Raw genomic sequence first — 26,134 nt, 5'->3', positions numbered from 1 at the left:
TCTTAGACAAGGAGTGGAGCCCTTCTTCATGTCTAGCTGAGTCCATCTTCTGCCTCCACCCTGTTCTGCTCCCCGGACTGGCTTTGTCCTTTGTGGGAGGAGCTGAAGTCCCAAGCCTGAGGAGCCAGGCTCACCACAGGAGGCCGACCTGGGAGCCTAGGTTCTGAGAGGCAGGAGAAGAGGACTCGAAGAAGCTCTAGACACAGGCTCTTGAGGCCGCCTGGGACTGAAGGAGCTATTGCATTTTCCATCCACCGACCCGTCCCTCCTCGCTCTCTGCACCTGCTTTCTCTTTCCCCACTGATTGTGCCTTCATTAATGCGATTTTCCCATCTTCTCATCCCCTGCATGTGCCTTGATGAGGAGGTGGGGTGGGGTGGGGTGTGTATGTGCCGTGAGAGCAGCAGAAGTCTTAAAAGATGAAGAGCATCTCCTTTAAAAGGGAAAATACTGATCCAGGCTCCCTTCCCTAGCCTGGTCCCTGGAGAGCTCCTCAGCAAAAGTCCAGCCTAAGGATTGGATGTAGATGGTGGTTGGGGGAGGGGGCGGGGAATGGGTAACCTTGTCCTTGAGTTGAGTGAAGCACCCCAAAGGCAAGCAGCTTTTCTCTCTGGGGTCCTGGCTGACCTCACCAGATATTGTCCCCTAGCCCATCCCAAAGGCTTGGGACAGTCCTTGAGGAACTCAAGTCTAAGAGAAGAGGGTTATATCCCAGTGACCTAGACTTGGGGCCCTCTTGAGTCCCCAACAAGTAGCTGAAGAGAAGGAATGTGTTGGCTCTTCTCAAGTCAGGCTGAGAGGTAGGGTGGACTGTCCTAACATGGCCAAAGGGTATCTCCTTTTCTAGGGTTCTCTAGCTACTGGGGGTCTGGCCTGAGTGACCAAGAGAGAATAAGGGGTGGCCCACATTTTTTCAGTGGTTTCTTTACATCTTTTGTTTCATCCCAATGCCTATAGCCTGTCCGACTGGCCCCTGAGCGAGAATTCATCAAATCCCTCATGGCAATTGGCAAGCGGCTGGCCACGCTTCCTACCAAAGAGCAGAAAACACAGAGGTTGATCTCAGAGCTCTCCCTGCTTAACCACAAGCTTCCTGCCCGAGTCTGGCTGCCCACGGCAGGATTTGACCACCACGTGGTTCGTGTGCCGCACACACAAGCTGTCGTCCTCAATTCCAAGGACAAGGTAGGTGGGCTCTGGCCAAAGCCTAACCCTCATATAAGCCTAGTCCCATAGGTGCCCAGGGTTTGTCCCCTACCAGTTATTCATGCACGTGTCATCCACGATTCTCCCGCAGTGCTGCTGTGATCCTGAGAGCCCTCCACCCCTTCTTGGGTTTGGCATTGCTGGACCGGAGAGTCCTAATTGCTTCAGTTCACCTGTCGCCATCTCTGAGAATTACTCTGCACTTTCCCTGATACTCCTGTTGGCAGCTCTTCCAGCCCTTCTAAAACCCTCAGGTTTTCCAGATACAACAACCACAAAAGTAGAGAAACATTTTTGTTTCTAAGACCTTTTCTGAGGGGCCAGGGAGATAAAGTACCTACCTTGCAAATATGAGGACTTGAGTTCAGTTCCCAGTACTCACTTATACTCGCTTAAAATTGGCAGGTGTGGGGCTGGAGAGATGGCTTAGCAGTTAAGGCACTTGCCTGCAAAGCCAAAGGACCCAGGTTCAATCCCCAGTACCCACATAAGCAAGATGCACAAGGTGGTGCATGCATCTGGAGTTCATTTGCATCAGCTGGAGGCCCTGCCACACCCATTCTCTCTCTTTCTCTCTTTCCCTCCCTCCCTCCCTCTCTTTTTCTCTCTTTCAAATAAATAAAAATAAACTATTAATTTAAAAAAATAATAAAGGGCTGGAGAAATGGCTTAGCGATTAAGGCACTTGCCTGCAAAGCCAAAGGACCCAGGTTCAATTCTCCAGGACCCACATAAGCCAGATGCACAAGGTGGTGCATGCTTCTGGAGTTTATTTGCAGCAGCTAAAGCCCTGGTGTGCCCATTCTCTCTCTCTCTCTCTCTCTCTCTCTCTCTCTCCTTGTGTGCCTCCTGTGTCTCTCAAATAAATGTTTTTTAAAGCTACAGTTAATAGAACAGTTTTACTGAACTGTATCATCTATATATTTTTTTAATATTTCATTTTTATTTATTCATGAAAGAGAGAGAGCCGGGCGTGGTGGCGCACACCTTTAATCCCAGCACTCGGGAGGCAGAGGTAGGAGGATCGCCATGAGTTCGAGGCCACCCTGAGACTACATGGTGAATTCCAGGTCAGCCTGGACTAGAGTGAAATCCTACCTCAAAAAAAAGAAAAAAGAAAGAAAGAAAAAGAGAGAATGGGCATGCCAAGGCCTCTAGCCACTTCAGACACACATGCCACCATGTGCATATGGCTTACATGGGTCTGGGATATCAAACCTGGGTCCTTGGGCTTCGCAGGCAAGCACCTAAACTACAGAGCTTTCTCTCCAGCCCTATATCTGTTTTTAATGTATTTTTATTTATTTATTTGCAAGGGGAAAGAGAGTGAAAATAAATGGGTGTGCCAAGGCTTCCAGCTTTTGCAAACGAACTCCAGTTGCATGCACCACACTGTGCATCATGGGTATGGTGGAGTTGCACTCAGGTCATTAGGCTCTGCAGGCAGGCGCCTTAACTACTGAGTCATCTCTCTAGCCTCATCTATATATCTTAAAGTCCAGCAGATGCATTTGGAAGACATTTGTACTCTCACCAAATTTTTGTTGTTTCAATTTTTTATTTTTTTTTTGAAGGTAGAGTCTTGCTCTAGCCCAGGCTGACTTGGAATCCCTTACATAGTCTCAGACTGGCCTCGAATTCACAGCGGTCCTCCTACCTCTGCCTCCCAAGTGTTGGGACTGAAGGTGTGTGCCATCATGCCTGGCTTTTATTTTTATTTTTATTTTTATTTTTATTTTTATTTTTATTTTCTCAAGGTAGGGTCTCACTCTAGCCCAGGCTGACCTGCAACTCACTCTCGTTTTAGTCGATGACCTTCTACTTCTGCCTGCCAAATGCTGGGATTAAAGGTGTGCACTACTATGCCCCGCCCACGTAGGTGATCACATGACAAGTCCCTGCCCTAACTGTGTTGTTCGTAGGAGGAAAGGACTGATGGTGGAGAGTTGGAGCAGGGAGAGCTGTGTTGACAGGATTGAGATATGGGAGGTCGTGGTGAAGATCAGTGGCAAATACTGTTTTCACTTCCCCACCAGGCTCCCTACCTGATCTATGTGGAAGTTCTTGAATGTGAAAACTTCGACACTACCAGTGTCCCTGCCCGGATCCCCGAGAACCGAATTCGGAGCACACGGTCCGTAGAGAACTTGCCTGAGTGTGGCATCATCACCCATGAACAGCGGGCAGGCAGCTTCAGCACTGTGCCCAATTACGACAATGATGACGAAGCCTGGTCAGTGGACGACATAGGCGAGCTACAAGTGGAGGTGAGGAGCTCCGGGGAGGTGATAGTGGGACACAGCACCTGTTCACCAGAAGCTGTCTCCTCTGGCACTAGCAGAGGGAGGCAAGTGCCCAGATGAATGAGATAGGGTAGTGTGGGGGTGAGAGGGAAAGGCTCTGAGCAGCCGCCTAGAACAGACTCAGGAGGAACTCGCTCTTCTACAGAAGGAACTCAGAGTAAATGTAAGAGGAACATTTAGATCTAGGGAATGGTGAATTTAACATTTATTGAATATATATAGCTGAATTAGGATAGCAGAAACTGACAAGTCACACATTCAGTCATTCAAGAAATATTGATAGGATTGCCAGGAGTTCGAGGCCACCCTGAGACTCCATAGTGAATTCCAGGTCAGCCTGGGCTAGAGTGAGACCCTACCTCGAAAACCCTAAATAAATCAATAGATAAATATTTGTAGCTAGGTGTTGTGGTTCACATCTAAAATCCTAGTGCTTGGGAGGGGAAGGCAGGAAGATGAGAGGTTTAAAGCCAGCTTCAGTTACATAGACAATTCATGGCCAGTCTGGGCTACCTGAGACCCTGTCTCCAAAAGAAGAAGAAAAAAGACAATATTTCTGGAGGGTTCTCTGTGCAGCACACCTGAATGTTATGTGCCAGTGAACAAGACTTGGCCCCTATCTGCAAGGAGTTTATGACCTAATCGAACCAGACCAGTAGGATAGCAGTTACATTATGGTGTGATCCAGGTTGTGGTGGCAAAGGTGCAGTGTTAAGGAACACAGATTTGGGATGGGAGTGAGATTTCCTAGAGTAACTCATCTCTCAGCTAAGGCCTGCATGGTAGGAATTAGCCAGGCAAAGCATTCAGGAAGAGGAATATGTACAAAGACCAGAAAATAAGATGGAGCTTGGATCACAATAAGACCTGAAAACCTGCCTCTGCCATGGATACGTGGGTGTGGATGAGAAGCACTGAAGAACGAGGCTAGAAAGTCTGGTGTGGGCCAGTTCGTTAGGAGAGAGTCTGTCCTGGGAAAGAAACTTAAAACATTATTCTGTATTTATAAGAAGCCAGAGATGGATTTTATGGTAAGGAATTCTGTGAGGTCTTTATTGTTGTTACAGGCCAGTGAAACTAGACGTAGACTTTTTAAAAAAATTTATTGATTTGAGAGAGAGAGAAAGGCAGGTAGAGAGAAAATGGGCACAGCAAGGCCTTTAGCTGCTGTAGAGGAGCTCCAAATGCATACACCACCTTGTATATCTGGCTTATGTGGATCCTGGGGAATTGGAATTGGGTCCTGTGACTTTGCAGGCAGCTGCCTTAACCACTAAGCCATCTTTCCAGCCCGACAGACATTTTAAAAGAAAATTTAAGTTATGCAAAGCAGTGTACACAACATGACAGTTGGAGGGTGAGAAGAATGTTCTGGGATATAAGGAGGGAGAGACTTCTTGGAATCTGCTAGAATATTTTATACTTTTTCTTTTTTCTTCTTTTGGTTTTTTGAGGTAGGGTCTCTCTCTGGTCCAGGTTGACCTGGAATTAACTATGTAGTCTCAGGGTAGCCTCGAAGTCCTGGAGATCCACCTACCTCTGCCTCCAAGTGCTGGGATTAAAGGTATGGGCCACCACGCCTGGCCGAATATTTTATACTTAGAAGTAAGATAGAGCCAGGCATGGTGGTGCACACCTTTAATCCCAGCACTTGGAGGCAGAGGTAGATGGATCTCCAGGAGTTCGAGGCCACCCTGAGACTACATATCCAGGTCAGTCTGGATCAGAGTGAGACCCTACCTCGAAAAACCAAAAAAAAAAAAAAAAAAAGTGAAATGGATCAGTGATTAAAGGCACTTGCTTGCAAAGCCTGCCATTGTGAATACAACTCCCCAGTACCCACATAAGCCAGATGTACAGTGGCACATGCATCTAGAATTCATCCACAGCAGAAAAGTGACAGATTATAAATGAAACTAAACAGGCTGGCGAGATGGCTTAGCAGTTAAGGTGCTTGTCTCTGCATCCTAAGTACCCAGGTTTGATTCCAGATGCACAAGATAGCACATGTATCTGGAGTTTGTTTGCAGTGGCTAGATGCCCTGAGGCACCCATTCTTTCTCTCTCTTTCTCTAATAAATAAATTATTTAAAAAACAAAAAACACAAGAGCTGGAAGTGGTGGCGCACGCCTTTAATCCCAGCACTCAGGAGACAGAGGTAAGTTCGAGGCCACCTTGAGACTACAGAGTAAATTCTGGGTAATACTGGGCCAGAGCAAGATCCTACCTTGAAAAATAAAAATTTAAAAAAAAAAAAAAAGAAGAAGAAGAAAAGAAAGAATGAAAAGGAAAAAAAAAAAACTGGGCACAGTGTGAGCTCACACCTGCAATCCCGTCAGTGTGAACAGGAGGATCAGGAGTTGAAAACCCATCCTCGACAACATAGGAGAGCTTGAGGCCAGCTGAAGCTCATGCTATTGTCTCCAGAAAAGAAGAAAAAGCAGTTGGGCTTGTTAGAGAAGCAGAGGTAGGAGGACTGCTGAGAGTTCAAGACCACCCTGAGACTATAGAGTAAATTCCAGGTAATCCTGGGCCAGAGTGAGACCCTACCTCGAAAAAGAAAGAAAAGCCGGGCGTGGTGGCGCACGCCTTTAATCCCAGCACTCGGGAGGCAGAGGTAGGAGGATCACCGAGAGTTCGAGGCCCGCCTGCGACTACATAGTGAATTCCAGGTCAGCCTGAGCCAGAGTGAGACCCTACCTCGAAAAACCAAAAAACAAAAAAAGAAAGAAAAACAGAAACTGGGCGCAGTGCGAGCTCACACCTGCAATCTCCTAAGTGTGAGCAGGCGGATGAGGAGTTGAAAACCCATCCTCAACAACATAGGAGAGTTTGAGGGCAGCTGAAGCTACATGCTGTTGTCTCTAGAAACAAGAAAAAGTAAATGGGCATGGTAGAGAAGCAGAGGTAGGAGGATCTCCATGAGTTCGAGGCTACTCTGAGTCTACACAGTGCATTGCATTGCCTGGGCTAGAGTGAGATCCTGCCTCAAAAAACAAACAAAACATTCCCTAACCCTGGGGGGAGGCTCTTAGTAGGTTGAAAATTCACTTTTCTGTGGTGGTGGTCATGGCCGTGGTTTACAAACCTTATTGTGTGTAGAACTTACTAATATTCAACTTCTGCACATCATTCCTAGCAATGGGCTTAGGAATCTGCATTTGAAAAGTACCTCCATTAATTCTGATGCAGGTAACTCACACTTTGAGAAACACTGCTGTTGGATCCATGAAAGTGCTTATTAGGCAGTTGAGGTTGTCCAAATGGGCACAGCGGCATGGAGCCAGGTGGACTTTGGAGCTGTGTGGAGAGGAGCAGTGACATACGTGCCATGGTAGCAGCAAGTGAGCAGAGCTGAGAGCAGATCTGTGCTTAGCACCTCTGACCAACTCCCCTGCTCTCCCCAGCTCCCTGAGGTGCACACCAACAGCTGTGACAACATCTCCCAGTTCTCTGTGGACAGCATCACCAGCCAAGAGAGCAAAGAGCCTGTGTTCATTGCAGCAGGGGATATCCGGTATGGCCCAATCACACTGCCCTCATTTTTTATCCCTTTTCCAGACACCACCTGTCCTTCTATCCCCTTGCTCTGTCTGATCACCTGCTGTCAGTCTTGTGTCCTTCTCCTTCATCTCCTTGTTCTGTCCTTGTCCTGAGGACACCCTGCTGGAGGCAGTCAAGGTGCAGGTTGAGGTACTGCTTGGGCTACTGCAAAAAGAACCTTAAGATTGAAGAGCATCTCAAAGGATGAAAGCACCCATGGAAGGGCTCCAAGCAGTGTTTCTCAAAGTGGGGGCTGTGGGTGTGGCTCGGTGGCAGAGCACTTGACTAGCAGGTGCCAGGCGCAGGATTGGCTCCTTAGCACCACGGAAGCAACAGACCAGAGCCAGGTCTCAGAGTGATGTCTTAGGATGGGAGGATGTGAAGGGGACCTTGTTGGATATATGCAGATTCTGCAGTCACACAGTCTCAGTCGGTGCTGGAGTGATGAGGGCGTCGAGTACTCTGCATTTTTCATGGTCACAGACTGCCACTGGTGTCCCTGGTTATGCTTCCTTTCCGGCTTTCCCGGCCCGGTTCCTGTCTGTGTCCAGAACACGGAACGATGGCAGGGAATGTCAGCACGCACAGGACACGAGGCACCAGCCTAACTCCCCAGACAGTGATGTGTTTTCTTCCCGTTAGACGGCGCCTTTCCGAACAGCTGGCTCACACCCCCACAGCCTTCAAGCGAGACCCAGAAGACCCATCTGCAGTGGCTCTCAAGGAACCGTGGCAGGAGAAAGTGCGGTGAGTAGACGCTGTGCTTCCCTTACAGTTTGGAAGCAGTGATTTTCAGGGGCTCCTGCCCCATCTGCATTGTCCTCAGCCTCTAAAACCCACCACCCTTCATGCAGAGTGGGCCTCACTCTGGCATCTGTGACCTCCTTACTTCCTCCTTCACAGGAGGATCAGAGAAGGCTCTCCCTATGGCCATCTCCCCAACTGGCGGCTCCTGTCAGTCATTGTCAAGTGTGGAGATGACCTTCGTCAAGAGCTGCTAGCCTTCCAAGTGTTGAAGCAACTGCAAGTAAGGAAAGGGAAGGGAAGAGGACAGTCCTCAGCTCTGCGAAAGAGAAAACACACAAAAACAAAGGAATGATGAAAGAAAGGGAACTCGGTCCAACTCCTACCCAACTGAGTGACCACACTGGCTATTCTCCAGGGAGCTCTGCTCTGGACCAGCTTCCTACCCAGCTCTTCCTTAGAAGCAGATTAAACTAAAACTGGGCTTGCCTTTTCCCTTGGAAGCCCAGTCCTGTGAACAGCTCCATGGCGGCCTCTGTTGGCTCTTTTGTGAACTGCATCTGCCCTCTAGTGCTTTTAGTTTTCCTTTTTTTTTTTTTTTCCAGGTAGGGTCTTGCCTTTGCTCAAGCAGATTTGGAATTCACTGTGTAGTCTCAGGCTAGCCTCTCTAATTCACAATGATCCTCTTACCTCTGCTTCCCAAGTGCTGTGATTAAAGGCGCGCACTACCATGCCGACCTGTTTTTAGTTTCTTGAGACAAGGTCTTAATGTACTTCAGGTTGATCTCAAATTCAATTTGTAGCTCAGGATAGCCTTGCAATTTTGCTTGTTTGTTTTGGTTTTTCAAGGTAGGGTCTCACTCTAGCCCAGGCTGATCTAGAATTCACTCTGTAGTCTCAGGGTGGCCTCGAACTAACAGTGATCCTCCTACCTCTGCCTCCTGAGTGCTGGTAATAAAGGTGTGCGCCACCGTGCCTGGCTTCCAATTCAATATATACAAACACACACACACACACACACACACACACACACACACGGTTGTTTTCTTGAGGCTCTTAGAGCACACACTAGCATGAACTCATTATGTGTCCTTTCTGCTCTCAGCTGTTGTCACTAGTCTTGTACCAGACCCTGTCTCAAAACAAGCTGGGCGGTGGCGCACACCTTTTATCCTAGCACTCAGGAGGCAGGATCGCTGTGAGTTCAAGGCCACCCTGAGGCTACATAATGAATTCCAGGTCAGCCTGGGCTAGAGTATCATCCTATGGGAGGGGACGGGACAGGAAAGAGGCATGGTGGCTCACACCTACAATCCCAGAACTTGGGAGGCTGAGGTAAGTGGATCATCATGAGTTCAAGGACAGCCTGGGCTACAGTGAGACCCAATCTCAACAAAACAAGAAACTTTCTGGTTCGCTGTAGGTCAATGATGGTGTAAAAGTTAAAGCCACCAGCGGGGAGAGAGGCTGGAAGAAGGGGATCTTCATGCTCTCCTGCAGTTTGGAGACAGGTGAGAGTCACTTCGGTACTTCTCTATCTCCTCACAGTCCATTTGGGAACAGGAGCGGGTGCCCCTTTGGATCAAGCCGTACAAGATTCTCGTGATCTCGGCCGACAGCGGCATGATCGAGCCCGTCGTCAACGCTGTGTCCATCCACCAAGTGAAGAAGCAGTCCCAGCTGTCCCTGCTCGGGTACTTCCTGCAGGAGCACGGCACTTACACCACCGAGGCGTTCCTCAGTGCCCAGCGCAACTTCGTGCAAAGCTGTGCTGGCTACTGCTTGGTCTGCTACCTGCTGCAAGTCAAAGACAGGTGGGTCCTTCTGCCCTTCATCCTAACCCTCTAAAAAAATTGATTTCTGTGCACTTGTGGGGATCAGAGGACGCCCTGCAGTCATCTGCGCTCTTTCCACTTCTTTGAGGCAGGGTCTCTTGCTACAGTAAATGAATCCCAGTCTAGCACATAACAGTTAAGTGTTGGTGCTGGGAGAATCAAACACAGGTCAGAAGGGTTTGCAAGTAAGTACCTTTAACCACCGAACCATCTTCCCAGCCCACCCTAATCTTTTCTGCCAGGGTCCTTTGTCCCTTCATGCAGTTGTCAGTTGGTGGAACATGTTTTTAGGGCAGATGTGTTTCTGTGACATGAAGCCGAGGAGGGGAGGAGATGCGTTCAGGAGATGGGCTATGGGAGAGGGAAGAGAGGACAGGGAAGGGGGCCAGAACTGTCCCTGTTCCCAACAAGGAACGAGCTTGGTGGGGCTAATGTTTGAGGTGCCAGAAGAGTCTCAGGCAGCGACAGTAGAGAGCTGAACTGAGGCCCACACAGCACCTTTGTGGTGAAGCTATCTGTACAAGTGTCCATTGGTCCTGTAACTGGGCCATTAGCACCAAAGCAAGTGGTGATGGTGCCTGGCAGAAGGGTAACGGCAGTGGTTGAGAACAGAAGGCAGATGGGGATGAGGGGCGTGCTGGAGGGGAGATGGGAGCTCCCAGCCACGGCCTTTCTTCTTTCCAGTGTGCTGTGTAACTTTGAAGGATCTGTTGTTTTGCCTAGACCGTCATTTCTTTCTTTCACTGTTGCATGACGTTTGTGGGCCTGACTATGCAGAAGTAAAGCACTTATTACACACATGTAACTACACGAAAGAAAAGTACGTTACACACACATAACTACGTGGAAGTAAAGCACATGTTACACACATGTAACTGGAAGTAAAACACATTGCATTCATGTAACTATGTGGAAGTAAAGCATGTGTTACATACATGTAATTACATGGAAGCAAAGCACATTGCATGCATGTAACTATGTGGAAGTAAAGCACACACTACACACATGTAATTATAATGCCTAAACCCTGCTCTTTGAGACTGTCTCCAGACAGGAACCGATTAGTCCTGTGAGCTGTACCTCTCCCTGGGCATACGGGCACTTCCAGGGTTCCCAGTGACATGGATGGCCCATTAAGATTAGTTAACACAGGGCTGGGGAAATGGCTCAGCAGTTAAAGGCTTGCAAAGCCTGATGGCCAAGATTCAATTCCCCAGTACCCAAGTAAAGCCAGATATACAAGTGGCACATGCATCTGGAGTTCATTTGCCATGGCAGGCAGGAGACCTTCATGTACCTGTACTATCTGCCTCTTTCTGTGTCTCAAACAATTAAATAAGCAAACAATATTTTAAATATATTTATATATATATTAAGCTGGGCGTGGTAGTGCATGCCCTTAATCCCAGCACTGGGAGGCAGAGGTAGGAGGATCGCCGAGAGTTCAAGGCCACCCTGAGACTACATAGCGAATTCCAGGTCAGCCTGGGCCAGGGTGAGAGCCTCGAAAAAAAAAGAATAGCCAGGCCAGATGTAGTGGCACATGCCTTTAATCCTAGCACCCTGGACAGAGGTGGGAGGATTGCCATGAGTTTCAAGCCAGCCTAGGACTACAGATTGAGTTCCAGGTCAGCCTGGGCTAGAGTAAGAACCTACTTGTAACTCCCCTCCCCCAAAAAAAAACAAAATAAGAAGAGATGTGGGAGGTGTGCTTGCTTGCAAAGCCTGATGGCCTTGATTCAAGTCCCCAGTATCCATGTAAAAAGCTAAGATTCACAAAGTGATGCATGCCCGCATCTGGAGTTAATTTGCAGTGGCAGGAGGCCCTGGAGTGCCCATACCCATGCTGTCTGCCTCTTTCTCTCAAATAAATAAAAATGAATGTTTTTTTTTAAAAAAAAAAAAGAGGGCCGGGTGTGGTGCACACACCTTTAATCCTGGAACTCAGGAGGCAGAGGTAGAAGGTTCGCCGTGATACTACAAAGGAAATTCCAGGTCAGCTCGGGCTAGAGTGAGACCCTGCCTTGAAAAACCAGTAAATAAATAAAAAGCACAAAAAGAAGAGTAGATGTGGGCTGAGAGGTGACACTGGTGGCAGAGCATTTATCTGAACATGCAGGAAGCCTGGGATTTGATCCCCTGCCTTACACAGAACTGTCACCCCAGCACTTGGGAGATGGGGGCCGGAGGGCTGAAGTGCATGTCACCTTTGGCTACCTGGGGAAAGGAAGGGTCTCTACTTCACACGAGTCTCAGGCAGCCCTCTGGAAGAAGCTAGTCTGACAGAAACACTGGCCTGCAGTCCTTGTTCTCTGGGGCCTCTCCATGGGCAGCATCAGATTGGTGGCGCCGCCCAGCTGTCCGCGCCCTCCCGGAGCAGGACGCAGGCAGGGCTGGCGCTCCCTCCAGCCTTCCTCCTCCTCCTCCACTCAGACCTTCAGCCAGACGCGAGCTTTCAACCCAACAAAGCCTGTGCTGGCGGCGAGGCTGACCAGGCCCCCCACGCTCACGTGGGGATTGTCTTCCTCCTGGCTGCTCATGTGGGACTCGCAAAGAAAGACCCAAGATTGATCTCCTTCCCTTATAGCTGGCCTGCAGTACTGGCTCCCGAAACAGCTGCTTGTATTAGTGACTTGTCCTCACCTGTCTTACATTTAAACGCCGCTCGGCCGGACATGGTGACTCATGCCTATGTGCCTAGCACTCAGGAAGCGGAAGGAGAATTGCTGCAAATTCAAGAACCTGGGCCACTAAGTGAGTTTCAGTCTCAGGTACACGCCTTTAATCCAAGCACACAGGAGGCAGAGGTAGGAGGATTGCCATGAGTTCAAGGCCACCCTGAGACTACATAGGGAATTCCAGATCATAATTTCACTAAGAGTGCCTGCTTTCTAATGGGGCCTTGGTTCTGTAGTGCACTGATAAAAAAATTGCAATTCTAACACTTGTCTCTTTGTCCTGGATGGATGCCTCCCACCTAGATCAACGCTTGCTTGACCTTTTTGACAGCTAGTGGAGTCTCAGAGGCTGTCTTCCCTTGCTTTGAGCTATTAAATCCGGCTCAGTTTGGACACTTAGAAAAGTTGCTATAACAGTGAAGGTGCCCAGTTTGTTGAACAAAATAGCAAAACTTTCTGAATGTGGAGAAACAGCAATGAATGCATGACTAAGACAGTTTGTAAATTTAAAGTCTGAAACTGCTGGGCATACTGACTCAAGCCTTTAATCCCAGCACTCAGGAGGCAGAGGTAGGAAAAATGTTGTGAGTTCAAGGCCAGCCTGGGGCTACACAGTGCACTCCAGGTCAGCTTGGGTTAGAGAGACCCTACCCCCAAAACAAAACACTAAATCTGAAACCTATGGTTAAAACTGGCATGTTTTAGAACACAAAGATCAGTTCCCAGGTCACCCAAACAACAGAAGACAAGGATGTTCCTCCCAGCCTCAGCTCGCTGACCACTGCCTGAGCTGCCTAGGCCCCTTCCTCAGCTCCGAGCTCACTGAGCAGGCTGTGCCCGTCAGAACGCCAGGCACTCTCCTACACAAACCCTTCAGCGATGGTTCCAAGCACGCCCAAATGCGAAATGACGCCTGTCAGCGAGCACCCTGCCTAACTCATCACCCTCCAGTCCTGCCTCTGACTGGCACACCTGCCTCCTTTGTGCACAGTACATCACCAGGAGCCCATTCTTAGGTATGCCCTGGGTGTCACCCAGCATCCCGTCATACATGGGGATGTTTTTTTTGTTTGTTTGTTTTTCAAGGTAGGGTCTTACTCTAGCCCAGCCAGGCTGACCTGGAATTCATTACGTAGTCTCAGGGTGGCTATTTTTATTTATTTATTTGAGAGCAACAGAGAGAGAGGCAGATAGAGAGAATGGGCGTGCCAGGGTCTCCAGGCACTGCAAACGAACTCCAGATGCGTGCGCCCCCTTGTGCATCTGGCTAACCTGGGTCCTCCAACCGGGGTCCTTAGGCTTCACAGGCAAGCGCTTAACCACTGTAGCCCAGGCTGACCTGGAATTCATTATATAGTCTCAGGATGGCCTCAAACTCATAGTGGTTCTCCTACCTCTGCCTCCGGAGTGCTGGGATTAAAGGTGTTCGCCACCACGGCCAGCTAGTATTTTTATTGGGCTGCTAATGATTGCAGCTTCACATTCCGCTGCCTTAAGTTTTCTTTCCCAGTCACTTTCACTGCTAGCTTTAGGTCCTAGAAGTAGGCAACAGGAGCTGCGGCTGGGACCTCCCTGCCCTGCCAGTGTGTTGCAGCTCAAAGGTCCAGCCTGAACCAGCCTCACTGCCCCTCATCTCCGTCTCCGCTCCGCAGGCACAACGGGAACATCCTTCTGGATGCGGAAGGCCACATCATCCACATCGACTTTGGCTTCATCCTGTCCAGCTCGCCCCGGAACCTGGGCTTTGAGACGTCAGCTTTTAAACTGACCACGGAGTTTGTGGACGTGAGTCAGCATCACTGCTCTTCCTCTGCCATGGTAGGGCAGCGGATGGGCTCGCCCAACCTCAGGGGGCACAGAAGAAAATGGCAGCTAAGAGTGCGGCAGGATTCTGCGGGAGGGAGCTTCCTTCTTTATGACTTGGGAGATTTACACGATCTCCTTGAGGAGAGTTCTAGAGGCTCATAGAACAGGGACGCCTCCTCCCCTCCCTGAATTCCCTTGTGCACACACCTCTCCTTGCTTCCCAGGTAATGGGTGGCCTGAATGGAGACATGTTCAACTACTACAAGATGCTGATGCTTCAAGGGCTGATCGCCGCTCGGAAGCACATGGACAAGGTGGTGCAGATCGTGGAGATCATGCAGCAAGGTGCGCTGGGGAGAGTCCAGGGCCCAGGGTGCCCGCAGCTTGGGACTTCTAGGAAGTTGGTCCCTCCTCAAGACAGGTGGGGTGGGGATCTCCACGGGGCTTTTGGCTCTGATCCAGTACATTTCTGCATCAGGACATTCTTTCTCAGCAGAGGAGTCCTATCACAGCTCTCAGCTCTTTCTTTTTTTTTGGCTTTTCGAGGAAGGATCTCACTCTAGCCCATGCTGACCTGGAATTCACTATAGAGTCTCAGGTGGCCTCAAACTCGTGACAATCCTACCTCTGCCTCCGGAGTGCTGGGATTAAAGGCATATGCCACCACGCCCGGCCCTTGGCTCTTTCTAATCTCCCTCCACGGCTCACAGTTCTGACCTCTGACTGCTCTGGCCTCATCCACCCCTTTTCCACTCCCCACCTGTTCTGCTGGGTGTTCCCTCTTGTCTCTTCCCTTTTCCCAGTGTGCTGCTCCCCATTCCCTCAACATCTAGTCTTTTCCCAGGATCCCCTCCCCTCCCCTCGAGGCTCCAGCTCTCTACCAGGCCTAAGCTGCCAGTGTCCTCCCCGTCCTCGCCCCTGCCTCACAGGTTGTTGCCGCTGCTCAAGAGCATCCCTGTCTGGCCCCGTGGTGACGGTGGCCCAGGTCATCTGTGAGTGTCAGACCTAGCATAGGCAAGGCCTGCAACCAGATAAGTGCAGGGCCCACTCCCAGAGCCTCTCCCCAGCTTCCCTGGGCTCCCTCAGCCCTTACAGGGGGAGGTAGTGTGGGCTGACCCTTCCCTCCTCTGCCCACATACCTTCACCTACAGAGGGGCTGAGGAGTGTGGGGCAAGGATGGGCTTGAGACAGAGCTGCTCAGCAGTAACTTTCTCTGCACAAGCAGAATTGCATCCATACATCAGGGACCCTGAGGTGGGGAGGGAAGGGTACATTAGAAGACCTTGTGTGTGTCGCTGCTGATCTTCCTGCTCCTTCAAGACCCTCAACCACTGCTGCTTCCCCCACCCCCACAGGCTCTCAGCTCCCGTGCTTCCACGGCTCCAGTACCATTCGCAACCTCAAAGAGAGGTTCCACATGAGCATGACCGAGGAGCAGCTCCAGCTGCTGGTGGAACAGATGGTGGACGGCAGCATGCGCTCCATCACCACCAAACTCTACGACGGCTTCCAGTACCTCACCAATGGCATCATGTGACACCCTTCTCAGACCCGCGAGGTGGAACTGCGGGTAACCTCCCTCGGAGGATCCTTACCTGAGCAACCCCCAAACCCCACCTACCCAACCATCTACCCAAGGAAACGGAAGGCAAGAAATACAAAGGATCATGTGGTAACCACCAGAGCTTGCCAGGGGCAGGAGAACCAGCCATGGGGTCTAGACTTGCTGGGGCTCCCCCACCCCTATGTCAGTATTACCACCTGACAGACTCCAGGACTCCCTGTCCTCCAGAAAAGAGGTGACACACATGAGCAGAGCTGGGGGCTCGTTCCACAGGCCATCCTTCATTCCTTTCTGGGGAGAGAATGGGTTCTTGGTACTTGGGATTTGATCCTCTTTGGCCTTTGGCCATGCTGCTGCCCAACTCTACCCCTGGCAGGGACTGACCTCCAGACAGACCAGGTTTCCCGACACATGGGCTCTCCACGGGCTCCCGCACTTGCTGTGGCTCCTTGCCCGGGCACAGAGGAGAATCCCCACAGTCTGTCCCTCCGTGTGAGGAGGATATTGGCCTAGCCACGGGGAATTCCTCACCCAGTCCCTTCCTCACACCCAGGGAAATAGCTCTCAATTTTTTATTTTTAATTTTTGTTTGAAATAAAGTCCTTAGTTAGCCACCTGTGTCTTGTCTAAGTTTTGTTGGGGGTATCTTAAGATACAAAAGGCACCACACAGCAGAAGCTTAAAGAAGTGCTTGTCTGTCCAGGCCAATGCCACCTCTCCCAGAGAAAGGCTTTCCAGTTCTCGCTCCCCTGTGCGTGCAGCCACTGTCCACGTGACATTGCAAAGAAAGGCCCGAATAGGGATTAAACCACAAATTTTTAATGGTCTGGATTCTCCTCCTCCTCCCACTGTCAGCGTTACCACCACAGCACAGGGTTCCTGAGAGCCTGGCCTCTCCTCCCTGAAGAGCCCCCTTGTCAGAACCCATCCCCACCAGCCCCCACCCCCGGATTTCTGGGGAAAGACAAATGGAAGGCACTGCAGGGATGGGGGGCTTGAGTGCCAATGAGGGGCGTCCTAGAGCAGGGCCTGGCCCAAGGAGGAGATCCTGGTCTGTGCCTAAAGGAACTGCAGAGGGGTACACCCAGGGCCCGGTGCCATCTAGCCATTACCAGGGTTCTGCCCTCCCACCCAGGAGCACCGGGAGCTGCAGCAGAAGCGGAATCAGTGTGGGTTCAGGCAGGAGTGGGGGGCGGGGTGCAAATCACTAGAATTTCTCAACAGCCTCTGCTTCCAGGGTTGGGGGGAGGAATGAGGTGACTGTTTAAACTCCCCAGCCATGGGCTAAGTGGCAGCAGCAGTGAAACCCAGGTGTCTGGGGAGGACAGGACAGTCAGTCTATGCCCAGGGCCTAATTGTCCCCACTGCCTCCCTGCCGGGCCCTTATGAACGCCATGCCGTGGGTTCGGAAGTGGGTCTTGAGGTTGAGCGGGCTATCACAGCTCTTGCCACAGACCTTACATGTCAGTGGACCTCCAGAAGCAGGCAGGGGTGAATCTCCGCCCTCTGGATCAGACCGTGAGGGAAGGGTCTCGTCCACCCCGTCCCCCAGACCCAGGGCACTGGCTTTACCCCCGCCGCGTCTCTTCTTGTGGCTAATGAAACGGTGCCTGCTCAGGGAGCCCGGGGACGCAAAGCACAAGCCACAGTCGAGGCACTGCTGAGTGCCACCGTCCACCCTCAACCCCACCATGAGGCTTTGTTCCGCTGAGCTGCTGCTCCTGTAGCGCAGGGGACCGTGGACCCCCGAGCCAGGGCCACCCCTGGGGGACTTGGCAGGCGGTGTGGTACTGTCGGGCTCTTCACTGCAGGAGTCCGAAGACTGGCGGCGCTTCCGTCCTGGCCCCTGGAGAGAAGCAGGTGGAGGGACTGTGCTTCTCCCTCACCCCTCTCCACCCCAAGCTCTCCCACTCCCACCATCCCAATATGGGCTGGGCTTCAGCCTACCTGGGCTCTGGTACCAGGGCCTCGAGTCAGGGTACTCCCTCGGCCAGGAGGGGACTGGGCACCCAGGGGCAGGCCATGCCGGACCTGGACGTGTTTCTCCAGGATCAGCCGACTGCTGAAGGTGCGCTTTCCCTCCGTGCAATACCTGAAAGGGTCAGAGTGGGCAGGATGGCACCAGGGCATGGGCAAAGGCGAGCAGACAGGCCTCGGCCTTCCAATTCCTCATGCTTGAGGCAGGAGGTGCGGCACTCTGGATGGGGGCACCTTCCAGGTTGAGAGGGGAGGGCGGAGCCGGCGTTACCTGCATGGGTAAACTCTCTTGATCCCCTCATGGTTGACCCTGACGTGGCGTCTCAAGCTGGGGGCCGAGCAGAAGGAGCGCTCACACAGGCGACAGGGAAACTTCTTCACTGACTACGAGAGCAGAGTGGGGGAGACTTGAGAGCCAGGCTCCAGGGCACCATGCCCATGGTCGCCCAGGCCAATCCCAAAGATCCCCCTAACCTTGCCATGCTCCTTCTTCATGTGAGTCACGTACTCATCCCGCTCAGGGAACCAGGAGTGACAGAGGCCACAGGTCCAGCCCCCAGGCCCCCCACCCCCACCTTTGATGCCTTTGCTCCCCAGTTCCCGGCGGGGCCGTTTGCTTGGGCGGGGGGGCTCAGGGGAGCTGGGGAGCTCCTCTTCTGAAGACGAAGAGGACTCCTCCACAGCAGGGGCAGCCTCTGCCTGAGTCACAGCCACCTCTTCCGGCTCAGTCTTGGGGGTCAGTAGGGCACCACCAGACCCTTTCCCAGCAGTCTCCTCCCCTAAACGTCCAGACTGATGGGTGCTCTGTAACAGACAAGGGGATGGCAGAAACGGGGGAGGTGCCAGCTTTGCCAAAGTTCTTTCTCCCTGCTCCTCGTGGTGCTGGGTGTTAAGTAAGCCTAGCCCAGGTCAACCAACTAAGTACCCATCCCTTCGCTCATGGCTGTATACCTTGAGATGTTCCAGCATGGTCCTTTTTTGGGCAAAGAGCAAGGGACAAGATGGGCACTTAAAGACACTGACACGCTGGGGCAGCAAGTGCTGGTCAAAGTGTGAAGACAGGAGGGGTTTATGAGTGAAGACTGTGTCACACATGGCGCACTTGTAGATGAGCCTGGAGCAGAGAGGACAATGCAAACATCAGGATGAGGTGGTGGAGATGCACCCACCCCCATCCCACCCTCCCACCACCGCCTCCCCATGGCCCTGGCCCCTCGCGGCTCACTTGGCTTGCTGTGTGAGGAAGCTGGGATGTTGGGAGTAGAGGTGGGCATGGGCGCTGGGGGCAGACTTGAAGGCCATCGGGCAGATGGGGCACTTGTGGAAAACTTCGCAGTGTGACGCCTGGATGTGGGACTTGATGGAGTTCACGCCCCCAAACACCACCGCACAACTTGGGCACCTTGGGGAAGAAGTGGCAGGGGGCACCGCAGTGAGGCAGAGCCTCTCCGTGCCTACCTCTGCACCCCACACTTACTCTCGTGGACTGGGTGGACTCCGTGAAGGGAGTCGGCAGTGAAGCAAGAAAGGAAGGAGCCACGAGGGCCTAGTCCTCAAGACCCCCGGGTCCCGCCCTCCCTGCAGGGAGCACCATCTCGGCCTCGGGGAGGGGGGCTCCCCGTGAGGGTCACGGGCCACCTAAGAGGCTGCTGCTCAGACAGGGCTTTAAAGTGCCGTGGGGGGGAGGCATGAGGCACCTGTATCCCACACGGCGAGAAAAATGCAGACAGGCCTCTCGCAGATGGGCCTGGAAATTGGCTTGCAGGAAGTTGCCGCCACACTCAGGACAGACGTGGGGGGGTCGGTTCTTATGTGTGCGCTGGTGGGCACTGAAGCTGCAACGGTTGGGGAGCATCATGGGACAGGACGGGCACACCTGTCAAGGGGGTTAGATGAGGTCAACTGGTGAGGAGTGAAGAGTGCCCAGTCCCCCCCCACACACCCCCCGTGACTTCACCCAGCCAAGTCCCCAGCACCTTCCTGGATCCTTATCTCCACAGCATCTGGCTGTCCTCTCCCCAGAAAAGGGCTACGAAAGGTGACTCACATTGCTGGCGGACCCGGGTGCCGGGGGACCCAGCTGCTGGAAGTGGGCAGCCATGCCAGCCTTGTCCCGGCACTGCTCCTTGCACTCCAGGCAGCGAAAGCACGTGTAAACAGAGGTGGCCGTGGCCGCGGGCGGCTCCGTGGTGAGCGGTGGCACGGGGGCCTCTGTGGCAACTGTAGTAGCGATGGCAGAGGAGGTAACGGCCCCGTCACTGTCGGCCTTGCCCAGAACAGGCAAGGCCAGAGGTCCACAGGCAGGTGGGACGGCCACAGGCAGCAAGGGCGTGATGTCCGGCTGCCCCACCATCTGGTCAAGGGCCACGGGCCGCATGACCAGGTGTGAGCACTGCATGACAAGCCCCTTGTCCTTGTGCTCCCGCGCGTGCAGGAGCAGACTGCACTTGTTGAAGAACACCAGGCGGCGGACACAGTGGTTGCAGGTGACCTCGATGCGCATGCTCCTGCGGTCGTAGTGCCGGGCCAGGCTCTTCTCCAGCGAGAAGGCGTCCCCGCACTCGAGGCAGCGGTAGCCAGTCGGAGGCAGGGCCAGTCCGGCCTCGGCCGGTGGGCTCAGGTTCGGTCTGTAGGCAGGCAGCAGGTTCTTGCTGTTGAGGATCTTGTTGAAGGCCTCCACCAAGCTGGACTGGGTCCGGGAGATCACCGTGCCGCCTGCTGCTGTGCCTGGCCCAATGGCAGGCTTAGAAGGCTGTACCATCACCACCGAGGCACCATTCACCTTCTGCCCCCCTGTGCCCAGCCCTGCCCGCACCTCAGCCTTGGGCAAGGCTTGAGGCACCAGACCTAACACGCTCTTACTCACAGTCTTGGGGCTGGCAGCACCCCCAGGCAGAACTACAGCTCGGCGGGCCACACTGGCCGCCATCAGCATGGCGGTGCTGGCGTTCTGGATGGTGGCCACAGGCAACACTGTGCCTTTCAGCCTTGTGCCGTCACCCAGCTGGACACTCACCACCTTTGGACCCTCAGGGGTTGGGGTTACAGGGGACAGCTTCAGGAGGCTAGTGTCCGCCAGGAAGGTCCCCTCAGCCAAGGCGACAGGAGGATCAGAGTCCGAGGGGACGCGGGTCACTGTCCTTGTGATGTTCCCGCAGGACGTTTTGACGGTCTTGATCCGCACCTTGAGGGGCCTAGAGGAGCTGTGGGAGGTAGGAGAGTCGTTGCTGTCCTCATCCGCAGCCTCGGCTCCACTAGAGGGGCTTTGGGGGCTCCTGGGGGGAGACTTGTCCACTGTTCCCTCTTCTTCTTTCAGGGGCTTACAGCTGGCCACCTTAGGAGAGGCAGGAGGGCTCTGGTGCTCTGGAGACTGCTTGAAGAAGGGCATGCCAGCCATCGCGGGAGGTGAGCTGCGGCCAGGGATGCTTACGGCCTCGGTGCTAGAACGAGAGCCCTGCTGGGGGCTGCCGCTGCCCTGCTTCGAGGCTGCTACTGGGGGAAGAGAACCAGCAGGCAGCAGAGCTGGGCCGTTTTCAGGGGCCAGCTCAAAGGGAGAGGTGAAAGGAGGTGGGGTCATGGCTCCACCCTGAGGGGAAGAGGGCTCTGGAGCCGGCAGGGGGTCTGGGTGTTCTCCTGGCTCAGGCCCAAAGTGAGTAAAGAGGTCCAAAGGAGCTTTGCCTTCCATGGATTTTTCCTTCCAAGCACCCCCACTTACAGGAGCTGGAGAATGGGGGGTTTCTGGAAGGGATGACTCGGGGCCCCCAAATCCATTTTGCATCAAACAAGGTGCCACCGGCCCTTCCTGAGTTACATCCTCGGGCTTAGTTCCTTCCCCTCCTGAATCGCCAGCCAGGGTCTCGGACTCCTCAGGACACACGGTATTCTTGACGATGACGCTGACTGTGGAAGTGTCTGGCGGTGGTGGCAGGCCATCATCCGAGGCCTGGGCTGGAACCGTGGGGTCACCCCCAGATGCTGCTGCCTCTTCAGAGTCACCTCTCACACTGGCTTCTGGCTTTCCTTGGCCCCCTGGCCCCTCATTTTCTTCAGGCCCAGAGTGAATGGCTTCGTTGGCATCAATGTCAGGGATATCAAAGGCAGCAAGAAGATCGTCAAAATCAGGGGTCTTCATATCCCCCATAACGACAGGTCCACACCTGGAGAAAACAAGGAGGGCAAGGAGAAACTGAGGCCCCTGAAAGACACCCTGCGCCTCCTCCCTCGGGATGGTCTGCATTGAGCCCCCCATCATACTGTGAAGCCTGCAGTTCACGGGCACAGAACCAGGGAGTGCAGGAACCACACTAGAGAGAAAGCAGAAGAGGTTCTCAGAGAAACAGCAGAGCGGCAGAGGTGGAGGCACCTTAGCTGAAAGCAGCTCAGCCCTTCCTGGGCTTGGCATAGAACCTGTTGACCAATTCTAACACTAAGGGGAGTAAGAGACACAATGCTCTAGGCTTAGTCAGCATGGGAGCAGTTAGTATTCCTTGTGGACCTCCTGGGGGTCTGAAAGGCCACCTCCACAAAGCACCCGTGCCAGAGCCGAGACCTAAGTTATTCAAGGTGAGCTTTACCATGCTTCATTGTCTCACTTGTCCTGTTGGGAAGAGCAGACAAGTAATCCATATGGCACAAGGTTATTCTAGTAATATAAAATTGCAGGGCTGGAGATGACTTAGAGGTTAAGGCGCTTGCCTGCAAAGCCCAAGGACCCAGGTTCGATTCCCCTGTACCCATGTAAGCCAGATGCACATGGTGGTGCATGTGTCTGGAGTTTGTTTGTTTGCAGTGACTAGAGGCACTGGCATGCCCATTCTCTCTCTGTCTGTCTCCCTCCCTCTCTCTCTCTTTCTCTCTCATAAAATAAATACTAAAAATACAATAGAACTATAAACATGAGAATTACAGCCGGACCAAATAAGAAACATATCCACTGGCTGGGAAGGAAGAGAAAGAGACTGGCTGGGGCCAGAAGGGTCGTGTAGGGTCATGTGTAGAGCATCTGTAACACTGGCACCTGGAGATCTCAATGTCAGCAAGGGGAAATGGGACTCTGGGCGATCATGATGGAAAGACCACCATACAGGAGCAGGAAGAGACAAAGAGAAGCCAGGGGGAAAATGGTGACAGGAGCATGGTCACAAGGGCCCCAGCCAAGCCTCTCCTGTCACAAACACCTGCTGCTCCTGCTCGCTGGCCTCCCGTCCCCAGAGCGCGCCCTCCCTCCTCTGTCTAGCTCTCTCGGGGCTAAAACTCCAGGGTACAAGCTTTACCCAGCACGACGCTAGGATGGGGAAAACTGCTCCTTCCCACATCATAGCTGCTCTGAGCTCCTCACCCCAGTCTATTCCCTGACTCAAACTCAAATCTTCTCGGGCAACAGTAGCTAGGAAGCCTCGCCCAGTGTTCGTTGTTGTTTTAAAAGTTCCACAAGGCTTAGGTGACACAAAGTAAGGCGGCCAGCACTGAGACTGTGGAAGACCCCGGTCTACCCCCCCCCACAACCAGTTCCTGTACACGTTCCCTGCCCAGGGCCAATTCTCTCACCTCTTTCCAGCCTTCAGACTGTAACTGGAGATAATCCCAGCAGGTGGCGGATGGCATTGCACGGACCAGGGTGGGGGTGGGGGACAGGGGTACCAAACTAGAGGAAGAAAGGGGAGTCCTCTTTGCACCTTGCCCCCACCACCAACACACACACACACACCACTTCATTTTGCAGACTCTGGGTTTAAATTAATCTCTAGGACCTTCCTTGGCCTGCCTCCCTCCAATTGAGACATCTCAGTTCCCTTTCCCACTTCAGGCTCCCAGCAAAGTGGGCTGCTAGCAGCAGGGGCTATGAGAAAACACCGGCGAACCTCCCTCTCTCTCAGCCGACCACCTTGCACTCTGGAGTGCCAGTGTCTCAGAGGTCATCCAATAACCAACCACCAACCACTTGGAGCAGACGGTGGGCCCAAGCTGCCCAAGGCCAAGGAGGATCCAGGACTATGAAGCCCAGGCCTTTCTTTGGCCGCTGCACCAGTTCCCTGGGGCTACCGTTTTCCCGCGCCCCTTTTTCACCTCTGTGCTTCCCAAAAAGCCAAAAAATAAAAACAAATAAAGGGTCTTCCCAGTTAAGAGGTTGAACAGACCCGGATCAGGTGAGGAGGGCTCCACTGCCCTTTGCCCAGGCCCAAGGCCTGCTGCGCAGAGCCGAGCGAGGGGCCAGCGCCCGGCCGGGGGTGATTAGGTTGCGGCCAAGCTGGGCAGCGGGCGGAATTAAAGTCCTTTACCATCTGCCCAAGTGCTGGCGCCGGGGGAGCTAGTCCGGGGGTTTGCGGTCATGGGGACAGGATATGCATTTTAAATAATTTTTTTTTTTTTAAAAAAAAAGGTATAGGGTAAACTGAGGCGAGCAGAGCTTCATGCACTTTCACGGGAGGCCAGGCCTTGGACCAGGCCAGGCCCTTTAGGAGGCGCAGCAGCCGCACAGGAGCCCCCCCCACCCCACCCCGGGACGCCAAAGGGAGTGCGGGAGTGGCGCATGGCGAGAGGGACGGGGGACCCGGGAGAGGGGGGCGGTCCCCAAGCGAGTCTCAGCTAGCTCTGCACGGGGTCCTTCCCCACGCGGACCTCCTTCCTCCCCGCACCGACTCCCCGGGACTCGAGACCCGAGTGACTGCCTGCTGGAAGGCTGCGCGGCGGGCCTGGCGGGGACCGGGGGTGGGGGGAGCAGGGGGCTGGACGCGAACTCGAGGAAGGGTCCGCACGCCGCGCCCGCCCAGCCCCTCCAGCAGCACCGCCGCCGCCACCACCACCTCCCGGTGCCCGGTCGGGATGCAGGCCAGCTCCCCCGCCCCCACCCCCGGACACCATTTTAGGTCGCGACATCCCGCAGCCTCCCAAGTCCCCTTGGCCGCACTTCGATTTGCCTCTGAATGCTAATGGAGGGGAAGGGGAGGGCGCCAGGACCTAGCGGGGAGAGAGGGTGATGGCTGTGGGGGGGGGTGTACACAGAGATCCCCAACCTTCCTTCCACGGCTACCCCGCTAAGGGCTGTGCTTTCAACAGGCTGGGAGTTTTCCCACCACCATCGCCCGACTCCCCCCAACCCACTCCAGGACGAAAGCCGGCGGTCCCGGCGTTCCCAGGGGGGCGGCGCGGAGGACCGGGGTAGTTGGCCGGGTGGGGGAGGGGCGGGGGCATCCACCTGCCCCCCCCGGGGGGCGGAGCCAAGGGCGGGTATTTACACCCTCCGTCCCCCCCACCCCCGGCCACGCTTACTTGTTTCTGTTCCCAATTGCGGGTTCGGGACCCCCCTCGACCTGTACCCCGGGCTCCGGCCGCGGCCGCCGCTACTTCCTGCTTCTCCCGGGTTCGGCCTCCCCTGTCCCCCAGCTCCGTCTGCGCTCCGGGTCTGGGCCGCCCGCTTCCATACTCGCCATTGGCCGGAGTGGCCGTCGATCAAAGCCCGGAGGCCGGGCCTGCCGTGCACTGGGTTGGTCTTGACTTCACTGCGCCCCTCCCCACCCCCCAGTTAGGAACTGGCCTCTCAGGGTGCTCTCGGTTTTCATTGGACGACGGTGGCGAGGGGAGGCGGGACCTCTCTGAAGAGACCTCACCCCATTGGTCTACCCTCGGAGGTCCCACCCACTCCCTTCTCAAACGCCATTGGCCGCCGCGGCTGTCACTCCAAAAGAAGCCCAGCCCGGATTCTCCGCTTACGCACTGGGTTCGGGTCCACCCACCCCTCCCACCTCTTCATCCCTATTGGCCGTGGGTAGCTGGAAGCTGTGATTCACACATGCAAATGTGCAGAACTTGAGCCGGGTGCGTGGATGCTCCGGGGAGCCCCGTCCACTGCGAGGGGAACGTGGACGTTGAGGCTCCGCCGTCTGCGCAGGCGACGCGAGGATGCGGGGCAGCCGGTCACCCGGTGGACCAGCATCCCCACCCCCAAGCATGGCGTCATCCGGTGGGCCGTCGCCTTGCATCCTTCCCACTGTTTTATAACCTGGAGGTGGGTGGGGTGGGCCGAGCTCCTGGGCGCAGGCGTCACCCCCGCAGCTCCTCCCTCTGCGGTAGAGCTGGACCCGGTCGTGGGGATCGAATGTGGAAGAAACCGGAACCGGGACGTGGGGCGCTGGGATGCGTTTGCGGACCGGAAGTGGGGGAGAGGATGATGTTAGTCGGTAGTGCTTCGTGGCCTGGGCCACGTCCAGAGGAACTTAAAGGTGGTAGACTGATAAACACGGAGGGGTGGGAGGGGGGAAATCCCATTATCTATTTCCCATCCAAGAACTTTCTTTTATTTTTTTCCCGCCCCCTTCACTGAGCGTAGCGGGGTGAAGGAGGGGGGAGCGGGGTGGACCCTGGTTGAGCTTTCCCGCGCTTTGCTGCTCCGCCCACGGGGGGCGTGCCGAGGGGGAGGAGTTGCTAGGGAAATAAATTGCTTTGCCACCCTCAAATCTGCAATCACACCGCAGTACCCA

The 26,134-nt window shown here is 54.0% G+C and overlaps 2 protein-coding genes across 6 annotated transcripts in view; one reads left to right on the top strand and one right to left on the bottom strand.

Annotated features, from left to right (window-relative positions):
• Pi4kb (phosphatidylinositol 4-kinase beta) overlaps positions 1-16,294 on the top strand; it is a 34,279-nt gene extending 17,985 nt beyond the window's left edge. For all 4 annotated transcript variants that reach the window (XM_045138169.1, XM_045138170.1, XM_045138167.1 and 1 more), the window contains 9 exons: positions 958-1,185; positions 3,243-3,473; positions 6,918-7,027; positions 7,696-7,800; positions 7,957-8,080; positions 9,346-9,611; positions 13,963-14,095; positions 14,341-14,461; positions 15,472-16,294. In XM_045138169.1, coding sequence (XP_044994104.1) covers positions 958-1,185; positions 3,243-3,473; positions 6,918-7,027; positions 7,696-7,800; positions 7,957-8,080; positions 9,346-9,611; positions 13,963-14,095; positions 14,341-14,461; positions 15,472-15,653 — 1,500 coding nt within the window. In that variant the 3' untranslated portion in view covers positions 15,654-16,294. The remainder of the gene's footprint in view (positions 1-957; positions 1,186-3,242; positions 3,474-6,917; positions 7,028-7,695; positions 7,801-7,956; positions 8,081-9,345; positions 9,612-13,962; positions 14,096-14,340; positions 14,462-15,471) is intronic.
• Positions 16,295-16,477: 183 nt separating this feature from the next.
• Positions 16,478-25,063, bottom strand: Znf687 (zinc finger protein 687). 2 transcript variants are annotated; one of them, XM_045138166.1, is made up of 10 exons: positions 24,927-25,044; positions 23,205-23,301; positions 19,705-21,814; positions 19,355-19,533; positions 18,883-19,059; positions 18,609-18,771; positions 18,132-18,461; positions 17,929-18,041; positions 17,628-17,772; positions 16,478-17,526 (listed from the first exon to the last, which is right to left on the bottom strand). In XM_045138166.1, the coding sequence occupies exons 3-10, from the start codon at positions 21,796-21,798 to the stop codon at positions 17,032-17,034; spliced, it is 3,696 nt and encodes a 1,231-aa protein (XP_044994101.1). In that variant the 5' UTR covers positions 21,799-21,814; positions 23,205-23,301; positions 24,927-25,044; the 3' UTR covers positions 16,478-17,031. The 2 variants fall into 2 exon arrangements, with proteins under 2 accessions (XP_044994101.1, XP_004667206.2); XM_004667149.2 differs by lacking the exon at positions 23,205-23,301 and having other exon boundaries at positions 24,927-25,063.
• Positions 25,064-26,134: the final 1,071 nt, after the last annotated feature.

The sequence above is a fragment of the Jaculus jaculus genome, chromosome 19 (assembly GCF_020740685.1).
Source record: "Jaculus jaculus isolate mJacJac1 chromosome 19, mJacJac1.mat.Y.cur, whole genome shotgun sequence".
In the NCBI taxonomy this organism is placed as follows: domain Eukaryota; kingdom Metazoa; phylum Chordata; class Mammalia; order Rodentia; family Dipodidae; genus Jaculus; species Jaculus jaculus.
Note: the sequence above shows the minus strand (reverse complement) of the source record. Positions and strands in the feature narration are given on the sequence as shown.

Excerpts from the sequence above, each read along its gene's own strand:
- Znf687 (XM_004667149.2), bottom strand. The coding sequence starts at position 21,798 with ATGGGGGATATGAAGACCCCTGATTTTGACGATCTTCTTGCTGCCTTT. Across the intron at positions 19,060-19,354 it reads TCTCGCCGTGTGGGATACAG|GTGCCCAAGTTGTGCGGTGG; the intron begins GTGCCTCATGCC and ends TTCTTCCCCAAG. Across the intron at positions 18,042-18,131 it reads TGAAGAAGGAGCATGGCAAG|TCAGTGAAGAAGTTTCCCTG; the intron begins GTTAGGGGGATC and ends CTGCTCTCGTAG.